Source organism: Erpetoichthys calabaricus, chromosome 6 (genome assembly GCF_900747795.2).
Source record: "Erpetoichthys calabaricus chromosome 6, fErpCal1.3, whole genome shotgun sequence".
Lineage (NCBI taxonomy): Eukaryota > Metazoa > Chordata > Cladistia > Polypteriformes > Polypteridae > Erpetoichthys > Erpetoichthys calabaricus.
In genome coordinates, this window is record NC_041399.2 from 192,494,181 (window position 1) to 192,514,034 (window position 19,854).

General features: G+C 41.7%; 1 protein-coding gene across 1 annotated transcript in view; it reads left to right on the top strand.

Moving 5' to 3' along the window:
• Positions 1 to 5,369: 5,369 nt before the first annotated feature.
• dlec1 (DLEC1 cilia and flagella associated protein) overlaps positions 5,370 to 19,854 on the top strand; it is a 128,004-nt gene continuing 113,519 nt past the window's right edge. The window contains exons 1-4 of the mRNA XM_028804205.2: positions 5,370 to 5,515; positions 8,374 to 8,504; positions 10,488 to 10,574; positions 12,533 to 12,673. Coding sequence (XP_028660038.1) covers positions 10,488 to 10,574; positions 12,533 to 12,673 — 228 coding nt within the window. The 5' untranslated portion in view covers positions 5,370 to 5,515; positions 8,374 to 8,504. The remainder of the gene's footprint in view (positions 5,516 to 8,373; positions 8,505 to 10,487; positions 10,575 to 12,532; positions 12,674 to 19,854) is intronic.

Genomic DNA, 19,854 nt, shown 5'->3' on the forward strand with positions numbered 1-19,854 from the left:
GCCACAAATGGACTTCAATCAGCTACTAGACACATCTCAAGGAGCCTGAACATATTTGGCAGCAAAGGGTCTGAATACTTCTAAGAATGAGAGATTTCAATTTAGATGCAGAGGACAAGAATATATGGAAAAAGATGATCCGCTGTGGCAACCCCTAACGGGAGCAGCCGAAAGAAGAAGATTTTTAATAAATATGCAAACCTTTATGAAAAAAATATTTTCACTTTGACATTAGAGGTTATTGAGTGGAGATTGATGTGCAAAAATGGAAAATTTATCCATTAAAAATTAAATGTACAACACAAATAAAGTGTGCAGAAATTGAAGGTGTAGATAGATAGATAGATAGATAGATAGATAGATAGATAGATAGATAGATAGATAGATTTCTGAGCTGTTATGTTATTAATTAAATTTATTAATTTTAGTCAACTGTTTACACAGAATATTTAAAATGACTATTTCAAATTACTGTTACAATATACATCACATTATTAGCCTTAAGAATATGCAAAAAAGATAAACTAAAGAAACTATGGTAACACTTTCGAACAGACTCTACTGTAGAAGGGATTGTTCTGTATTCATTTGTGGATAATTAACATGTAGATAATTACAAACTGATAGCAAAAAGCACTAATACAGTTTGCCTCCTCGGACTTCATTTACTAATGTTTTATAATTTAGTAAATATATTTGGTTTAGTATTAAGGTGGCACAATGGAGTGGAGATAAGCGTTGCTGCCCAGCAAACATGCACACCGTGGCACCACTGTATGAGTGTATTTACCCTGTGGTGGGCTAGTGCCTTCTCCAGGGGAGGTTACTGCCTATGCCCATTGCTTACTGGGATAGGCTCCAGGTGCCCAACAACCCTGTATAGGAGGGTATAGAAAAGAGATGGATGGACTAGTAAGGTATATGGACTTTTTTCAGGTTCATGACCAAAATTGGGCTCCCTGCCTGTTTGCCTGCACCAGGCCAGCGTTTTGGCCCAATGTTGCCCTGATGTCCAAATCCCATTTGTTGGCTCCCCACACAGGGCCTACACTGGCACAATGTCAGTTTGTTGGCTGTGTGCCCTGTTCACAGATCCAGGGACCTGGCTTCATTCATTCATTGCTTGTGTGGCGTGAATGCGTGTTTTTTTATTCTGATACCTTGTATCTTTATTCACACATTCCTGATTGGTACAGATTATTTTATTTGTCGATTGTGAGTGGTGCGCAGGAGTGAACCGAATGGTATCCCATCCAGGGTTGGCTCCCTTTAATTTCCGCGATGTTACCGTTGTTAAGACCCCGCGATCGGTTAAGGAGGTTGATGAAAAGAAAGATGTCCTGTGGTGGTTTGGCACCCTGCCCAGGATTGGTTCCTGCCTTGTGCCCTGTGTTGGCTGGGATTGGCTCCAGCAGACCCCCGTGACCCTGTGTTCGGATTCAGCGGGTTGGAAAATGGATGGATGGATAGATGAAAAGAAAGAATTGACAAACGGAACTGATACAGTGTGGATGGTATTACCGTTAATTTCTAAATATATAGATTACCTACGTAGTTTATCCATCCATCCATCCATCCATTGTCTCCCGTTTATCCGAGGTCGGGTCGCGGGGGCAGCAGCTTGAGCAGAGATGCCCAGACTTCCCTCTCCCCGGCCACTTCTTCTAGCTCTTCCGGGAGAATCCTAAGGCGTTCCCAGGCCAGTCGAGAGACATAGTCCCTCCAACGTGTCCTGGGTCTTCCCCGGGGCCTCCTCCCGGTTAGACGTGCCCGGAACACCTCACCAGGGAGGCGTCCAGGAGGCATCCTGATCAGATGCCCGAGCCACCTCATCTGACTCCTCTCGACGCGGAGGAGTAGCGGCTCTACTCTGAGCCCATCCCGGATGACTGAGCTTCTCACCCTATCTTTAAGGGAAAGCCCAGACACCCTGCGGAGGAAACTCATTTCAGCCGCTTGTATTCGCGATCTCGTTCTTTCGGTCACTACCCATAGCTCATGACCATAGGTGAGGGTAGGAACATAGATCGACTGGTAAATTGAGAGCTTCGCCTTGCAGCTCAGCTCCTTTTTCACCACGACAGACCGATGCAGCGCCCGCATTACTGCGGATGCCACACCGATCCGCCTGTCGATCTCACGCTCCATTCTTCCCTCACTCGTGAACAAGACCCCGAGATACTTGAACTCCTCCACTTGGGGCAGGATCTTGCTACCAACCCTGAGAGGGCACTCCACCCTTTTCCGGCTGAGGACCATGGTCTCGGATTTGGAGGTGCTGATTCTCATCCCAGCCGCTTCACACTCGGCTGCGAACCGATCCAGAGAGAGCTGAAGATCACGGCCTGATGAAGCAAACAGGACAACATCATCTGCAAAAAGCAGTGACCCAATCCTGAGCCCACCAAACCGGACCCCCTCAACGCCCTGGCTGCGCCTAGAAATTCTGTCCATAAAAGTTATGAACAGAATCGGTGACAAAGAGCAGCCCTGGTGGAGTCCAACTATCACTGTAAACGGGTTCGACTTACTGCCGGCAATGCGGACCAGGCTCTGGCAACGATCGTACAGGGACCGAACAGCCCTTATCAAGGGGGCCGGTACCCCATACTCTTGGAGTACCCCACACAGGATTCCCCGAGGGACACGGTCGAATGCCTTTTCCAAGTCCACAAAACACATGTAGACTGGTTGGGCAAACTCCCATGCACCCTCCAGGACCCTGCTAAGGGTATAGAGCTGGTCCACTGTTCCGCGACCAGGACGAAAACCACACTGTTCCTCCTGAATCCGAGGCTCGACTATCCGACGGACCCTCCTCTCCAGGACCCCTGAATAGACTTTTCCAGGGAGGCTGAGGAGTGTGATCCCTCTGTAGTTGGAACACACCCTCCGATCCCCTTTCTTAAAGAGGGGGACCACCACCCCGGTCTGCCAATCCAGAGGCACTGTCCCTGATGTCCATGCGATGTTGCAGAGGCGTGTCAACCAAGACAGTCCTACAACATCCAGAGCCTTGAGGAACTCCGGGCGTATCTCATCCACCCCCGGGGCCCTGCCACCAAGGAGTTTTTTGACCACCTCGGTGACCTCAGTCCCAGAGATGGGGGAGCCCACCTCTGAGTCCCCAGGCTCTGCTTCCTCATTGGAAGGCATGTTAATGGGATTGAGGAGGTCTTCGAAGTACTCCCCCCACCGACCCACAACGTCCCGAGTCGAGGTCAGCAGCGCACCATCCCCACCATATACAGTGTTGACACTGCACTGCTTCCCCTTCCTGAGACGCTGGATGGTGGACCAGAATCTCCTCGAAGCCGTCCAAAAGTCGTTCTCCATGGCCTCCCCGAACTCCTCCCACGCCCGAGTTTTTGCCTCAGCAACCACCAAAGCCGCATTCTGCTTGGCCTGCCGGTACCTATCAGCTGCCTCCAGGGTCCCACAGGACAAAAGGGTCCTGTAGGACTCCTTTTTCAGCTTGACGGCATCCTTCACCGCCGGTGTCCACCAACGGGTTCGGGGATTGCCGCCACGACAGGCACCGACCACCTTACGGCCCCAGCTCCGGTCAGATGCCTCAACAATGGAGGCACGGAACATGGCCCATTCGGACTCAATGTCCTCCACCTCCCTCGGGAAGTGGTCGAAGTTCTGCCGGAGGTGGGAGTTGAAGCTACTTCTGACAGGGGGCTCTGCCAGACGTTCCCAGCAGACCCTCACAACACGTTTGGGCCTACCACGCCTGACCGGCATCCTCCCCCACCATCGAAGCCAACTCACCACCAGGTGGTGATCAGTTGACAGCTCCGCCCCTCTCTTCACCCGAGTGTCCAAGACATGTGGCCGCAAGTCCGACGACACGACCACAAAGTCGATCATCGAACTGAGGCCTAGGGTGTCCTGGTGCCAAGTGCACATATGAACACCCCTATGCTTGAACATGGTGTTCGTTATGGACAATCCGTGACGAGCATAGAAGTCCAATAACAAAACACCGCTCGGGTTCAGATCGGGGGGGCCATTCCTCCCAATCACGCCCTTCCAGGTCTCACTGTCATTGCCCACGTGAGCATTGAAGTCTCCCAGCAGAACGAGGGAGTCCCCAGAAGGTATGCCCTCTAGCACCCCCTCCAGGGACTCCAAAAAGGGTGGGTACTCCAAACTGCTGTTCGGTGCATACGCACAAACAACAGTTAGGACCCGTCCCCCCACCCGAAGGCAAAGGGAGGCTACCCTCTCGTCCGCCGGGGTAAACCCCAATGTACAGGCTCCAAGTCGGGGGGCAATAAGTATACCCACACCCGCTCGGCGCCTCTCACCGGGGGCAACTCCAGAGTGGTACAGAGTCCAGCCCCTCTCAAGGAGATTGGTTCCAGAGTCCAAGCTGTGCGTCGAGGTGAGTCCGACTATATCTAGCCGGAACCTCTCTTTCCGGCTAGATACGTAGTTTACAGGAATATATAATATGTATTAACTGGATCAAATGCTAGGTGTAATAAATCCCATATTTGACTTTCATCAGAACGCCAAAACTTGTGAGCAGAAACCGTAAAAAATCAGCAATGAGTTAAGGCAGGGGTGTGCAAAGTCATTCCTGGAGGGCCGCAGTGGCTGCAGGTTTTTGTTCCAACCCAATTGCTTAATAAGAAGCACTAATTGCTCTAGAAACACTTCTGCTTCATTTTAGTTACCTCCCTCGTTAAGATTTTGAACCCTTATTGCTTATTTAAGTCTTAAACAGCTGCATTCTTGGTTTGTAATTGCTCCTTATTAGCAATAAGATGCAAATGACAAAAGAAACCAGCAGTTATCCATTTTGCTTGTTACCCTTTACGCCTGTGTGTATTTATCAGGCACTATTTGGTTTAATTAAATACTTGGAAGGAAAGAGAAGAGAAAAAAGTGAAGGACTGAGAATTACCCATCCGTTTTACACTTCAAAATATTTGGATAATATCTTTAGAATGGAAAAAAAAAATCTAGGATTTGAGAATGACATAGCAGAGTTAAAGCACTAACAAGCCATGAAATGTAATTATTGGTAAGGATTGTTTTCTAATTAAACAACTGGGTTGGAACAAAAACCCGCAGCCACTGCGGCCCTCCAGGAATGACTTTGCACACCCCTGAGTTAAGGTAATAATTAATGCTGAAGCTTAGTGATAGTAACCAGATCGCGACCAAGCAGTTCTAAAGCCAACTTATTAAAATAACTACCAAACCAATAATATTACCAGAATACAACACCGAGCCCTTGTGACCCCGTCTCTCTGCGTACCACTCGCACAGTCTGCGCCTTTAACACACGCGGGTCCTTGAAAGAACGTCCTTTGGTCGCCATGGCAGCACGCTGTAAACAAACGTGGACCGAAGCCCGTGTGAAGCTTAGTATAAGTCTAACTGACGGTGGTACAGTAATGCATTTTCGGGCCACCCTTAACAAGCGTGACTGAGCGACACGTTGATCGATTTGGTCGAGATATTTCGGTAGAACTTGTGGAGATGTGCAGAATAAGAGGTGGGTTATGGGGCGGGGTATAAAAATGTGAAGTGCCGGACTTCCAAACTGCTGCCGCCTGTCACTATAGGAGTGTTTTGTGTAGCGTTGATTGTCGTGTCGCAAGCAGTTCCTGGCACAGGAAGCCACTAAGTCCTCGGGATACATCGAGCTGGCAGCAGCTTTCAGAATCACAACGGAAATGAAAATAAACCTACGTCAGCCTGCTGGTACAATCATAGAACTTTATGAAAGTGAACGCTGGCAGTAAACTGAGCACCGAGGTGCTTGTAACGCGTAAGAAGTCGAGAGTGGACCAACCGAGCAGCATTTTGATTTAAAATGAGTGACATGCATTCGTTTTCTAGGGACAGAAGTCTCCCGTTTAGCCAATTATTGTCTGAAGCTGCTTAATTAAATTTAAAGGTGACATTGGGCTGGTGGACCTACTGAAGCAAAATTGAACACATAGCACACACTTGAACACACAAATTAACCTGGGGCATCTAACCTGTCAAATAAAATGTCAGGATGAAGAAGTGCTAAATTCAAGTATACAATGTGGAGTCAAATATTTCATAAAAATAGTTTCTCTATAGTTTAAATGAATGCAGTGGCTCACCATGCCCAGTATGTATTTGTATAATAATAATGTTCTTTTTCTGAACAAAAATATAAAATACACAAAGGTCTTTGCCAAAGCCAAGGATTTAAGAAGAGGCCTTGTGGTTCCTAAAACTTGGGCCCCAATTCAAGTGATTCCTGGTAGGTTGACATCTTTATTGGCGGCAACTTACAACATCTGTAATATACAACTGGTTACATTTCTTGTTATTTTTCCAATTTGAGTACAGGCAGGTGAAGTGACATTCTCATGATCACACAGTTTTTGTAGTGGGATTTGAACCCACAGCCTCAGTATTTGAGGTCCAAAGAATTAACCACTACACCACACTACCTTTCTAGGAGGAGCTGTCATGTTCACCCCACAATCCCACAAGTTTCTGCTATGAATCAAACATGTGCTATCAGGTTACTTCACGAGTGTGCCCTCACAGATTTAACAGGTTAGCTTCTGCCAGGTACCTGTCCTGTTGGGTCCGACTCTCCATGACATTGTACTGGAAGGCTTGGGATTGGAAAGTGAATGGACAAATTGGGTAATAGAAATTACTCTACTGGCACTGCTTGATTGGAAAATAAATGGACTTTTAAAAACAAATCCTTCATTCTTTAATTTTTTTTCTTAGTTTTGAGAATTACTGTATACTCCTGCAGTGTTTTATTTGAACATTATGCAATTCGTTAAATTGTCTTTCTATACTTTAGCATCCATTATAAGATTGCCTCCTGCTTTGTGCCCACTACTGCTGGGATGGGCACCAGCCTCTGTCACCCTGAATTGGATTAAGTAGTTTTGATAATAGTTTAATGAATGGCTTAGAATAGACTGGATTGTAAACATTTGTGCTAGTTTCATCAACTGAGAAAATATCCTAGGCAGTATTATTTTATCTTTATTTTACTTTGTTTGATTATTCGAAGTTTTATTACACTAGAGAAAAAGATTATCTACATATATATATAATGTTAAGGACTGCCCATCTGTCACACAAAAACTTGCAAACCACTGGGCCTCGAACCCTGATCTTGATCTCAATTGAGAACTTGTGCTGTGATATGCACTCTTGTAGCATAAGTTGGAGTTGCCGATTACCTCTGCAACATAATCAGAACTTGGCAGTGTGGGCATGTGCCATGAGTGACAGGAAAAGAACAGTGGTGACATCTGCTGAGAGTGAAGCACATTGCACAAGCCAATCAGAAGCATCAGTTGTGGGATACACAATGCCGGTACAACAAACATTGACAGCAGCCTACACAGACTGATGTCTGTGAACTCCGCAATAGAAAGAAGGAAAAATAACCTCATGAACCACATTTCTTTTGTGGAACGGAAGTCTGAGTTTTCCGTTATGAACAATAAAATGCAGAAATGCTGGCAACCCAGGTCATTCCGTAGGGTGTCTTACTATCTATAAATTATTGTTAAACTTAGTCTTAGCAGGCAGATTGTTTTTGTGCTTTCTGATACTGGGTAGTAATTATTTAAATGTTAATTATCCACAGAACAATCCTGACTTGAGCAATGTCTGTTTGAAAGTGTGACCAGATTTTCTACAGTTTAGTTTGTTGCATATTCTTAATTTAAATAATGTAATTTATATTGTAATGGTCATTTTAAAAATAGTAATTGTAAAACTCTCCTTTAAATAGTTAATGAAAGTTGATAGACACGATTACTGTAATGACATAACAGCTCAAATATCAAAAGTAATTATGTTAGTTGTACTTCATTAAAAATTGTGTAATTATTTTAGAATAGAATTATAATAGAATTATAGATCTATCTATCTATCTATCTATCTATCTATCTATCTATCTATCTATCTATCTATCATATAGTTTATTTCATATCTATCTATCTATCTATCTATCTATCTATCTATCTATCTATCTATCTATCTATCTATCTATCTATCTATCTATCTATCTATCTATCATATAGTTTATTTCATATCTATCTATCTATCTATCATATAGTTTATTTCATATCTATCTATCTATCTATCTATCTATCTATCTATCTATCTATCTATCTATCTATCTATCTATCTATCTATCGCCTTTCATCTCTCATCTACCTATTTGTCTAACAAACTAAATAACTAACCTACTAGATTCTCTTCTTAGACCCAAATGACAAGGACCCATTCCAGACACAAATCACTTCAGGGTTGGCCCTCCATTATACTGTAGAGCTCTGTCATGTATATTTCCTGTAACTAAATATTTATTTTATTTTATTTTTTTGGCAGTTAGTGAAGTATTCCTGGGGAGTCAACTGGACTGAAAGCAGAACAATCTAGTTCCTGTGGTGCAAGGCCGTCTTCCTCTCTTCTCTCTATCTCACCTAAAAAGTGGATTGGGTATTGTCTATCAAATCACGGTAAACAGGCCTTCATTTAACGCAGGTCTATTCTGCTTTCATTTTGTGAAACTGAAGCTTTTTTGTGTGCTGGTCAGGTCACTAGTATAGCATTTATTTAGTTAGAAAAAGCCTAGTACCTAATACAAGTTTTTTTAGCTGCTGCATTTGCTTTTTTTCATGTACTTAATGTATTCACAGAAATCTAATGTTTCCCTACATTCAATTGCAGAAAGTTGCAATTTCTAGCAGGAAAATATTGCAGGCTAATAACATATCATTTTGTGAAAAGAAATACAAGAAAATATTCTGTTAAAAATGATGTACTCCTTCCCAGTAGTGCTGCAGATGTATGAAAACATGCAAAAAATCATTTACAGGGCAATGTTTGTCTAAATCAATAGGAATTTAGAATTTTACGCAGCAGATTACTGAGTCATGTTTTGTTCTGATTGAAGGATTTCTTTATGTTAGTGTAAAATGTGCACATGCATAAAACATGTAAATCCACTGAAAACACAAATTTTGTCCCCTGCTCGCTTCCCTTGCCAACCCAAATACTTTGTGTCTCTGCCGCTCGTGTATGTGGGTTTCACTTTCACCAAACAACAAATCTTTCATTTCTTGCGGATATGCCTCTTCATTGAGAAGAAACAATACTTTTCCCTGATGGCAACATGAATTTAGACGATCTACAAGTCTCCGACTTAAAATTTAAATCCGAACAATATATTCGATCTCTTTTCACTGTTCCGTTATTTCACCGAGTAATTATTTCCATTTGTTTTCGCTAATGCGATTTTTACTATCATTTTTTTGAGACTTTCGAATTTTATTACTTTCATTATCTCTAACCGCTCTGCATGTGTATTGCGCCAATTGTTTTGAACATCTTTACAATGTAATACTTTGTCATCTACTCTTTGTCTTTTATTTCCTGTCTTGGACGTGGTTAAATCTCTTGGCACAAAGTCTCATCTTGCGGGATGTGAAAGTATCTCTGTGATAAAGTCATGTCTTGTCTATCTGAAAAAGTCACGTCTCGTCCCAGGCTAAAAAGTCTCGTCTCATCCCAGGATTTTTTTATATAATAGAGAGATATTGCCTATGATATACAGGTGGTGCAGTGATAGTGCTGCTGCTTTGCAGTAAGGAAACTGTGGAAGATTGTGGGTTCGCTTCCCTGTTCCTCCCTGTGTGGATAGCACTTTGAGTACTGAGAAAAGTGCTATATAAATGTAATGAATTATTATTATTGTTATTTTTATTATTATATAAATATACACAGTAAGTCTAAGTAACAGTGAATTAGAGAGTTTTTAGTTTGCCAGGAATGGAAGGAGCTGTAGAGAAAGAAACTGTGTGAGCCAGTCAACTTGTAGCAGACAGAGGGTTTAAGTCTTGGAAAGCTGATAGAAAGACTTGATATCTAGAAATGGTACAGTCGTGGAGGAAACAGTCTAATCAAGAATGGCGTGGCTATATTTAGTGCTAGGAAACAACAAGAGAAACTGACTGATCAAAGTTGACCACTGCGATCACAGACACACCATGTTTCCACATCAGCACAGGGAAAACTGTACAGCCAATCCAAACAAAATTTTCACAAAAAGTGTGGATAATAACTTACCCTCAAGTATTTAGTCACTGTTTTATTTATGTTTTTGACTGATAGATCAAATCTGAAAGTTTGTGCCACTATAGGCCAAAGACATTATTAAAAGCTTGTAAAAGATTTTGTGTGCATAAATGTAATTCCTTATTTTTCCTGGACATTCCAGTCCTGCTATGTACCATTCACAGCCAAAGTTTTCTGAATTTTTTTTCTGTTAAAATATTACATATTATATTTGAGATTCGACAACTTTGTATAAAATAAATCAGATTTAATCTCTGGAGTGACATCCCATCCCAGGTCGGATCTTGCATTGCACCTCTCCAGTGAATGTTTTAGATTGTGTTTATATGGCTTGGCTATAATTGAATATAATGTCTCCCTTACAGATGCTCCAGCAGTCTACTCCAAACAGCGGAGGCAGCTCTTTGGAGCCCTCTATGTACCGACACCGTCCTGCCTCAGAAGAAACACAGGTGTGTCTGAACTGGAAGTAAATTGCAAATGTACCTTAATTACTGTAATGGTCTGCCTTGAGTCCATTGCCATCAGAACAGTACAACTGACTAAGAAGGTTTTGGTAGGAGAGGAGCCACCGCTGTGGAGCAGTGATTAACATTGCTGTCTCAAGTATCCAGCATTCAGGGTTTGAATCTTGCATATGGTTGTTGTTTTTGTGGAGCTTGCACATTCTGCCCACATCTACGGTATGTGGATGATCCTTAAGGTAAATTGGATTAACACAGTGTAGGTGTGTGCATTAGTGGGCCCAGCAGTATACTGGCATCTTGTCCTGAGTTTGTTCCTGCATGTTTCAAATGCTGTTGGGACAGGCCGCAGCCCCTCACAAACCTTAATTGGAATAAGCAGGTTTGAGAATGTTAATATATGTCACAGTATGTTATAAACTCTTTTACTTTCTAAAAAGAGTATAAAAAAAAACTTTACAGTTATTCACAGAAATTATCCACTATATAATAAAACATGGGTGGCACAGTGGCGCAGTGGTAGCACTGCTGCCTCGCAGTAAGGAGACCCGGGTTCACTTCCCAGGTCCTGCCTGCATGGAGTTTGCATGTTCTCCCCATGTCTGCGTGGGTTTCCTCCCACAGTCCAAAGACATGCAGGTTAGGTACATTGGCGATTCTAAATTGGCCCTAGTGTGTGCTTGGTGTGTGGGTGTGTGTGTGTGTCCTGCAGTGGTTTGGCGCCCTGCCTGGGATTGGTTCCCTGCCTTGCTCCCTGTGTTGGCTGGGATTGGTTCCAGCAGACCCCCGTGACCCTGTGTTCAGATTCAGCGGGTTGGAAAATGGATGGATGGATAATAAAACACTAAAGTCTGTGTGTAGAGTCCCTTAACTTCCAAATGTGACTTGATGTCCCTCATTAATGAATGTCAGTGCCTTCTGAAAGTGCTTAGATCCCTTCACTTTTTTCACATTTTTTAAAGTTGCAGCTTTACACTAAAATAATTTCAATTATTTTTTCCCCCTCACATCAAACAAGACTCAATGCTTCAGCATGGCTTTGACCTCATGGCTTAGGCTTTTTCCAACTGTGAGACCTTGTTGTTTGATGAGAGAAAAAATGAGTTTGAACAATGTTAGTACAAAGCTGCAATATATCAAAATGTGAAGAAAAGTGAAGGGTTGTGAATACTTTCTGAAGACACTGTATGTCCTGGTGACACCTGAGGTCATGTTTACTTGTTTGAATGTCATCAGATCCTTTCCTTGTTCTCATTTAATGAGAAGTCAAGCAGAATTACACATTTTATTGGCTAACTAGGATAACACAATAAGTGCTAATGGATCATACACTTGCCACACTGCCTTAGAGAATCTTCTACTCACATTTCCAATCTCTGTGTCCCTCTCCTAATTTTCTTCCACATGCTAGTCACACTCTGTCCTTGCCAGCTGACTACTTTCTTGAGTTTGCCTACCATCTCTTAGCTCCAGAGATATTGGAGGGTAGTGGCCTTTAAACCCCAGGCAGAGATTACCCCTGGCAACTCCATCACAAATTCTAGGGCCATCCCAGCAGAGCTCCTTCTCTCTGGTGTAGCCACCTAAGCCTCCACTCCTGATCAAAGGGTAAAAGAGGTTTTGAAAATGAACGTATGGAAAGTAGTGTGCACTGGGCTTCTCCTAGAAAGTTGTTTTTCTTTCCGTGTCTGATTTGCATTAGGGACCTACGTTGTCTTTGTGTTGTGCCCTGAAATAGACGGGCATCTCATTATGTTTGTCACAGCAAGGACACACAGGGTTCGTCAGTTTTGTGAGGCTGAGGTGGGGAGTTAAAGGAGATTAGTATTTTGTGTTTTAATACTATATTTACTTGGCTTTTCATGCCTCCTTCTTTTCTTTTTCATTCAAACACACATGCTTTTGTAAACTTGTCTTCTTAATTTGTATTTGTTTGGATTTTCTAGGATATTTCTCATTTGTTGGCCTGCATCTTTAAGGAGCTGTACACTGCCGATGTAATCGGGAAGGATGTGCTTGCCAATCTTGAGAAATCAAAGGGAGGAGAGGACACCTATCTTATGAATTATGTCGAGGAGCTTAAGAAGGTAACTTACAATCAGTCTGTGATGGAGTTCATGAACTGCCACTCTCCTATTTATTGTATAACTAAACTGGCTTTATTATTTTAACAACTATTTTAAATTACTTCATTATTTTAGTCTTATTTTGGATAAGTCTGTTATTGTCATAGACACTGTGGTAGGGCATGCCAATGGCAAAAGAAACAGCTCAGCATTTCACATCCTCACATGTACACTACCAGTCAAAAGTTTAGACACAGCCACAAATGCTTATGTTTTTGATAGAAATATAATAAAATTGTACAGTAACATGAGTTAAACGTTTAAGATTATAGGAACACAATTCATTAAATTACTGAGCATTTTACAACTTCCACTTTTGAAATCTAATCAAGCGCAGATTCTACAACCATTCATCCCTTACTGAACCAGCATATCCAGTTTAGGGTGAGAACCGTTAAAGCATTTCTTGGCAGCATCACATGCAACAAATGGGGCAACCCTGGAGAGGACCCCAGTTCAGCACAGGCTCACTGATTCACACACTCACACTCATTCATACACAGCCAGTCATGGTGCTGGATAATTATAATCATAAAACTATTTTAAGGAGGATTTTGGCTCAAAAATATATTTGTCAAAACATTTAAGACTATATCTCTCTATTATAAAAAAAATCTTGGGACGAGACGAGACTTTTTTTCCTGTGATGAGACATGATCTTTTGAAGAGAGACAGAGAGACACTTTCACGTCCTGCAAGACGGTCAAGTCACGCTCTACTTACGACCATTTTCAAACAAGACCACGGTCATCTGACTTCTCAGTTGTTGGAATGCTTTTGGCAGACACACATCCTGTGCTCTCAGCTCTTAAAAATTTTATACGTTCTAGATGACACGTCAACGACTAAGCGAAGAAGAAAGAGCAGCGCGTCGGAAAGAGACCCCAAAGCGTTGGAGAAAAGAATGCAAAAAAGAACAAAAATAATCTATGTGCAAATTTGGAGAGATTTAACCACACCCGGGGCCAGAAAAAGACGAAGTAGAATGTCGTAAAGAATTCCAAAACGTTGGCGTGATACACATGCAGAGCAGATTAGAGATAATGGAAGTAGGAAAATTCGAAAGCCTCAAAAAAATGATAGTAAAGATTGCATTAGCGCAAATAAATGGAAAATATTACTCAGTGAAATAACAGAACAGTGAAATGAGATCGAATAGTGTTTGAGGATGTCTGGAGGAGAAGAGAGACAATGCAGTGAGACAAAAGTACGGGTGCTGTACAGGTTTTTAAACATTTGAAGCGCTGCACGAGATGCAGATCACGCGGCACGGCAGCAGCAGCTAATCGAGCAAAGAGGAGGTAAAAAAAAAACAAACCTGTATTTGTTTCCCATTGTATCACCATTTAAGAGGGGTTTCGGAGGAGTGACCACATCTCCTTGGGGTGCATCCAGCCCCCCTCTTCACAACGGCGCATACTGCTGGCTAGCGAAGGGGCAAAGCCCCCTAGTCAGATATATTATAATTAGGCCTTGCATACAAGTCTTGGACACACCCAGAAATTTTTGTGTTTTTGATAGAAGTTGACGCTTTTGTTATCAAGATACCATGAAACTGATTTAAAAATACACCCAAGACATTAGTAGTGTTGCTAATGGTTATTTCTGTTTGAATTGACTAATTTTTAACTTAATTATTCACATATGACTGCAAAGTCTCATTTTCAGCAGCCATTCCTTTAGCATCCTAATGGTCAACTCCCTTAGCTTTTCCTTAGTCATATTAAATGTAAAATTGGTTATTAGAGAAACCTTGGCAATTGCATCAGGACACTGAAAACTGTTAATCTTGTGATGATCGAGTGAAATTTCAGAGTCCCAAAAATATTTGGGGTGCCAACCGGGCCACCCCATTTAATACAGTATCTTCTTCCTAACCAATTAAATAAAAAGGCTCACAGGGGCGCTAGAACACAAATTATTTTTTGGAACATCTAACTAGGCGTTCTGTCGTGATTTGAGTCCGGGTCTAAGTGAGACACCACCTTCCAGGAATAGGCTTGTATTTATAAGTTTCCGACTGGGAGTGTTGGGATTTGATGGGGGCGTGGTCAGTTGGCTTCTTGGGTTGTCTTCTCTGTGCTGTGGATGGAAGTGACAAGACAACAACAATGCCCCCTCTTGCCCTCAAGTGATACTGCATACCTGATCATAGCCAGCAAGCTGATCCTCAGACATCTGTTCACTTGGGTTGCAAGGTACTGGCATTACAGGTCCTCATTTGGTTTCATTGTTAAATGCGCACCAAAAACCAGTGTCATCTGAAACAGAGAAAAGACGAGTGCAGAATGCTGACCATAATACGCTTTTCCAGTTATCTTCCTTCCAATGTCTGTGTTGTTTTGCCAATTTTAATCTTTTCTTTTTATTTGCCAGTTTCAGATATGGCTTTTTCTTTGAAACTCTGCCACTAAGGCCAGCATCTCAGAGTTGTCTTTTTACTGTTGCTGATGACACTGGTGTTTGGCATGTAATTAAGGAAGAGGCCAATTGAGGACTTGTAAGATGTTTGTTTCTCATACTATACTCTCTGATGTCCTTATCATCTTATGCAGTTGCCCACCTTGGCCATCCCCTTCTTTTTCTATACTGGTTAACACCCAGTTTGCCCTCTTCACTGAAGACAGTAATAGACACCTTTGTACGAAATGTTCAGTTTCATGGCAGTCTGTCACATGGAGTAACCTTCATTCTGCAAAAAAAAAAAAAAAAAACACAATAGACTAAGCTGTTCTTTAGAAAGCGATTTCATTGTGTCCAGTTGAGAACCTCAGTACTTAGTAAATGCCAGTACCTTTCAACCCAGTAAACAGAATAACAGGCGTCACTGATAATGCATTTACAAAGGTTTCTCTAATAATCAGTATTTATACCTGATCAATTAAGGATAAGCTAACAGAGTTGACCATTAGGATGCTGAAGAAATGGCTGCTGGAAATGGGACTTTGCAGGCATATGTGAATAATAAATTAAATATCAGTCATTTCAAGCAGTAATAGCCATGAACAACACTAGTAATGTCTTGACTGTATTTTTAAATCAATTTAAGGATATCTCGATAAAAACATTATTAATTTCTGTCAAAAACATAAAAATTTGTGGGTGTGATCAGACCTCTGACTGGTAGTGTAGAGGGTGGCCATGAAACCAGTGTCCCCTTTTGTACAGTGACATAGAAAGTCATGATCTAACTCTGAAAAGAATATGGGGGTTTACCTTGATGCAACATTCTAATCCAGATAATCTACAGAAGCAATTAAAAAGGCAAACATGTTGTAGCGTAAATCTTGCCAATTGCAAATCAAGGGACTTTATGCTAATATTCTGTAATATGCATCTGGTGTCGTGTGTGCAGTTTTGATCCACCAGCTTTAGAAACAACCAAGTACACTGTAGGATCTCATCTGACTAACTATGGGAACCCAACATTTTCAACCTTAAAGAAGGACTTGTGGCAATTCTTTCAAATTTGCAAAATCACAGATGGAAGTTATTCCAGGAGATCTCATACAGTTACATAATGAATTATAGTTTTAAAGAAACTGAAAATAGAAACCATCAATCATTTTTTTTACATTGGGTGCCAGGAAGAATCTGGATTTAACAACCAAGAGATATGGTTAAAGCAGATATACTACCAGCTTTGAATAAATGTCTGAATCAGATATTCAGGAAAACTTTACTTTTTTTTTTTTGTTGCAAAAATGATCATACTACTATGTTGTCAATAATTTTGCTCACAAAAATATAAATTCCATTCAAGTTCGGAACTACATGTAAATCATGAATCCAATATTGCACAGGGAAAGGTGACTACAATGTTTAATTAAACAAATAATAATAATACATTTTATTTATTTGTAGGAGCCTTTCTAAACACTCAAGGACACCGAACAATAGACAAAACACAGATTATAAACAATAAGTAAAATAAAAAAGTTAAAACCAGACAGAGCAATTGTAATCAAAGAGAAAAAGCAGTCTTAAACAGATAAGTTTTAAGTTTAGATTTGAAAAGTGAAAATGATTCAATATTTCTAAGCTCAGATGGTAGTGAGTTCCAAAGCTGGGGAGCAGAGCAACTGAATGCCATGGTGGTAAGACGGATGAAGGGGACAGTCAAGTGGAAGGAGGAAGAGGATCTAAGGGTGCGGGAGGGAATGTCAACATGGAGGAGGTCAGACAGATATGGAGGGGCAAGGTTGTAGATAGCCTTAAAAGTTAACAGAAGAATTTTGAATTCAGAACTGAACTAGAAGCCAATGAAGCTGCTGCAAAACGGGAGTGATATGGTGAATAGAGGGGCTTCTAGTAATGATGCGGGCAGCTAAGTTCTGGACCATTTAAAGCTTATAAAGGGATTTGCGAGAAAGACCAAAGAAAAGGGAATTGCAATAATCCAGACGAGAAGTGACAAGGCTGTTAAGTAGTGAAAACAATGACTTGGTGTTTCCTTCATTGGAGGAAATAATGATAGTATAATAGTTAGATTTAGTTTGGGCAACACAGTCCTTGTAATAAAGTATATGGTTTTTGTACATCTCTTTGTGAACAAAGAGTCCAGTTTTTTTATATAACCGTTCAAGTTGCCGGCCTTTGGCTTTTAATAGCCGAAGTTCAGGTGTGAACCATGGAGCAGAAAAGGAGAAAGAGACAGATCTGGTTTTTAATGGAGTGACAGAGTTAAGAATACCACTGAGTCCAGTGTTATAGTGTGAGACCAGTTCTTCAGGAGTGGATAAATTATGAATGTCCATAAGGGAATCAATACTAGAGGAAAGAGAGTAAGTTAATCTATATATATAAAATCCCTATGTGCGTCCAGGTGTCCGTGTGTGGGTGTGTTCTGGTGAAGTGCGCATGTACGGGGCACGGTGCGATGCACGATATTACTGTCAGAGAAAGTTGCAGGCGTTTTACGGAAATACAAACCAGTATTACTGCGAGAGGAAATTAAAGGTACACAATACAGTGACGGCATATTACCGACGCGCACGCCTGTATTACCGCCAGAGAAAATTAAAGGTATATTACGGACATACAAGCCAGCGGACGTACAAGACGGTATCCTTCAATAAGGGCACGCACAAAAAGGCGAGTCTCAAAAGGGCGACCTCAATTGGGCGCGGTGACTAAAGGCGCGCGTAAATAAAGATCTGCACCTTTGTTGCTCTTCACATATTCCAGAGCCATTTGAACTAAATTATCTACGAACGCCTTTATTCGCCGCGCTCACTTGAGGTCGCCCTTTTGAAGCTCGACTTTTTGTGCGCGCCCTTATTGAATAGAGCCGTACAATACAGTATTATTGTCACAGGAAATTAAAGACACACAATACACGGCGGCAGCCCACGAAGAACGGTCAGCTCAGCAAGTAAACATCAACAAAAGAAAGGCTGAAAGAAAGAAAAATACGACCAACAAAAAGAATGAGGTCAAAGTCCCTTGCCATTTAATATAGACTGTTCCTACTAATGTTTATGCACTACTGTTCTAGCGCCCGTTATTGTAACGGGCTAAATGACTAGTTCTTAATATTATGGAAAGACATGAGATGGGAAAGCTTAGTGTTGGAACGTGCAAGTTTAACACTGAATGAAATAAGAAAGTGATCAGTTATGGGAAGTTCATCTGCAGTACAATCAAGCAGGGTAACTCCAGAACAGCAAATCAAGTCCAAGATATGTCCTTTGGAATGAGTGGGAACATCAGTATGCTGCTGGAATCCAAAACTCTCAAGGCAGGATGTAAAGTCTCTAGTAATAGGGACATTGATATTATCCATATGTATATTGAAATCCCCCAGAAGTGTTATGTTTGGTGAAACAGTAGATAATTACCCCAACCAACCCTGCGCCAGCCACTTCGCGTCTCTGCCGCTCACGTTGTGAAGAGGGGGACTGAACACACGCTAAGGACATGCAGTTGCTAATCTGAAACCCCCTCTTAAACGGTGAAACAATGGGAAACAGATACATTTTTTTTACCTCCTCTTTGCTTGATCAGTTGCTGGCTTGCTGCTGCTGCCGTGCTGCGTGATCTGCATTTCGTGCTGCGCGTTGATCATTTAAAAGCCTGTACAGCAGCTGTCCTTTTGTGTCACTGCCTTGTCTCGTGGGATGTTAAAGTGTCTCTGAGAAGGTCACGTCTCGGCTCCTTCCAAGCCTTCCAAGATTTTTTTTATAACAGAGAGATAATAAAGTTGTAAGTTCTGAATCTGTTGCTCATATTGTAGGAAGAGTGCTGCTGATTACAACCCAACTAAGAAAAAGTTATGGAAAATGCAAATAAAAAAAAAAAGCAGTGATTCTTAAATTTACTTTGACTTTCATGTCATCACAGACAGTATGAAGCCAGGATGTTTCATATTTTGTCTGGTCAGCTTAATTTCATTTGCTAATATACATCCATTCCTGTATTTTAGGCCTGCAACACATTCCTAAAAAAAGTTGGGACAAGCAAATTAGAGCCAGTAATGAGATAAAATAATGAAATAATGACGTGATTTCATACAGGTGATGTCAACAGGTGATTGTTATCATGATTTGGTACAAAAGCAGTATCTATGAAAGGCTGAGTCTTTGAGGAGCAAAGATGGGCAGAGGATCTCCAGTTTGTCAACAAAAGCGTGACACAATTATTAAAATATTTAAAAACAATGTTTCTCAAAGAAAGATTGGAAGGGATTTGGCTATTTCTCACTCGATTCAAACGGTTCATGGAATCTGGAGGAATTTCAGCGCATAAAGAGCAAGGGTGCAAGCCTAAGCTGAACACCCATGACCTCCGATCCCACAGACGGCACTGCATCAGGAACCATCATTCATCAACAACGGATATAACCACATGGGCGAGGGATTACTTTGACAAACCTTTGTCAAGAACTGCAATACGGAGTTTCATTCACAAATGCCACTTAAAACTTTACTGTGCAAAAATGAAGTCTTATGTTAACCATGTCCAGAACTGGTGTCAACTTCTCTGGGCTCCAAGGCATCTGGGATGAACCTTCAAACTGTAAAATGTGTATATTATGGTCAAACGATTCGGTATTCCAGATCTTTCTTTGGAAGAAATGGAACATTGTGTGCTCTGGACAAAAGACAAAAAGGACCATCCAGACTGTTATCAGCAACGAGTCC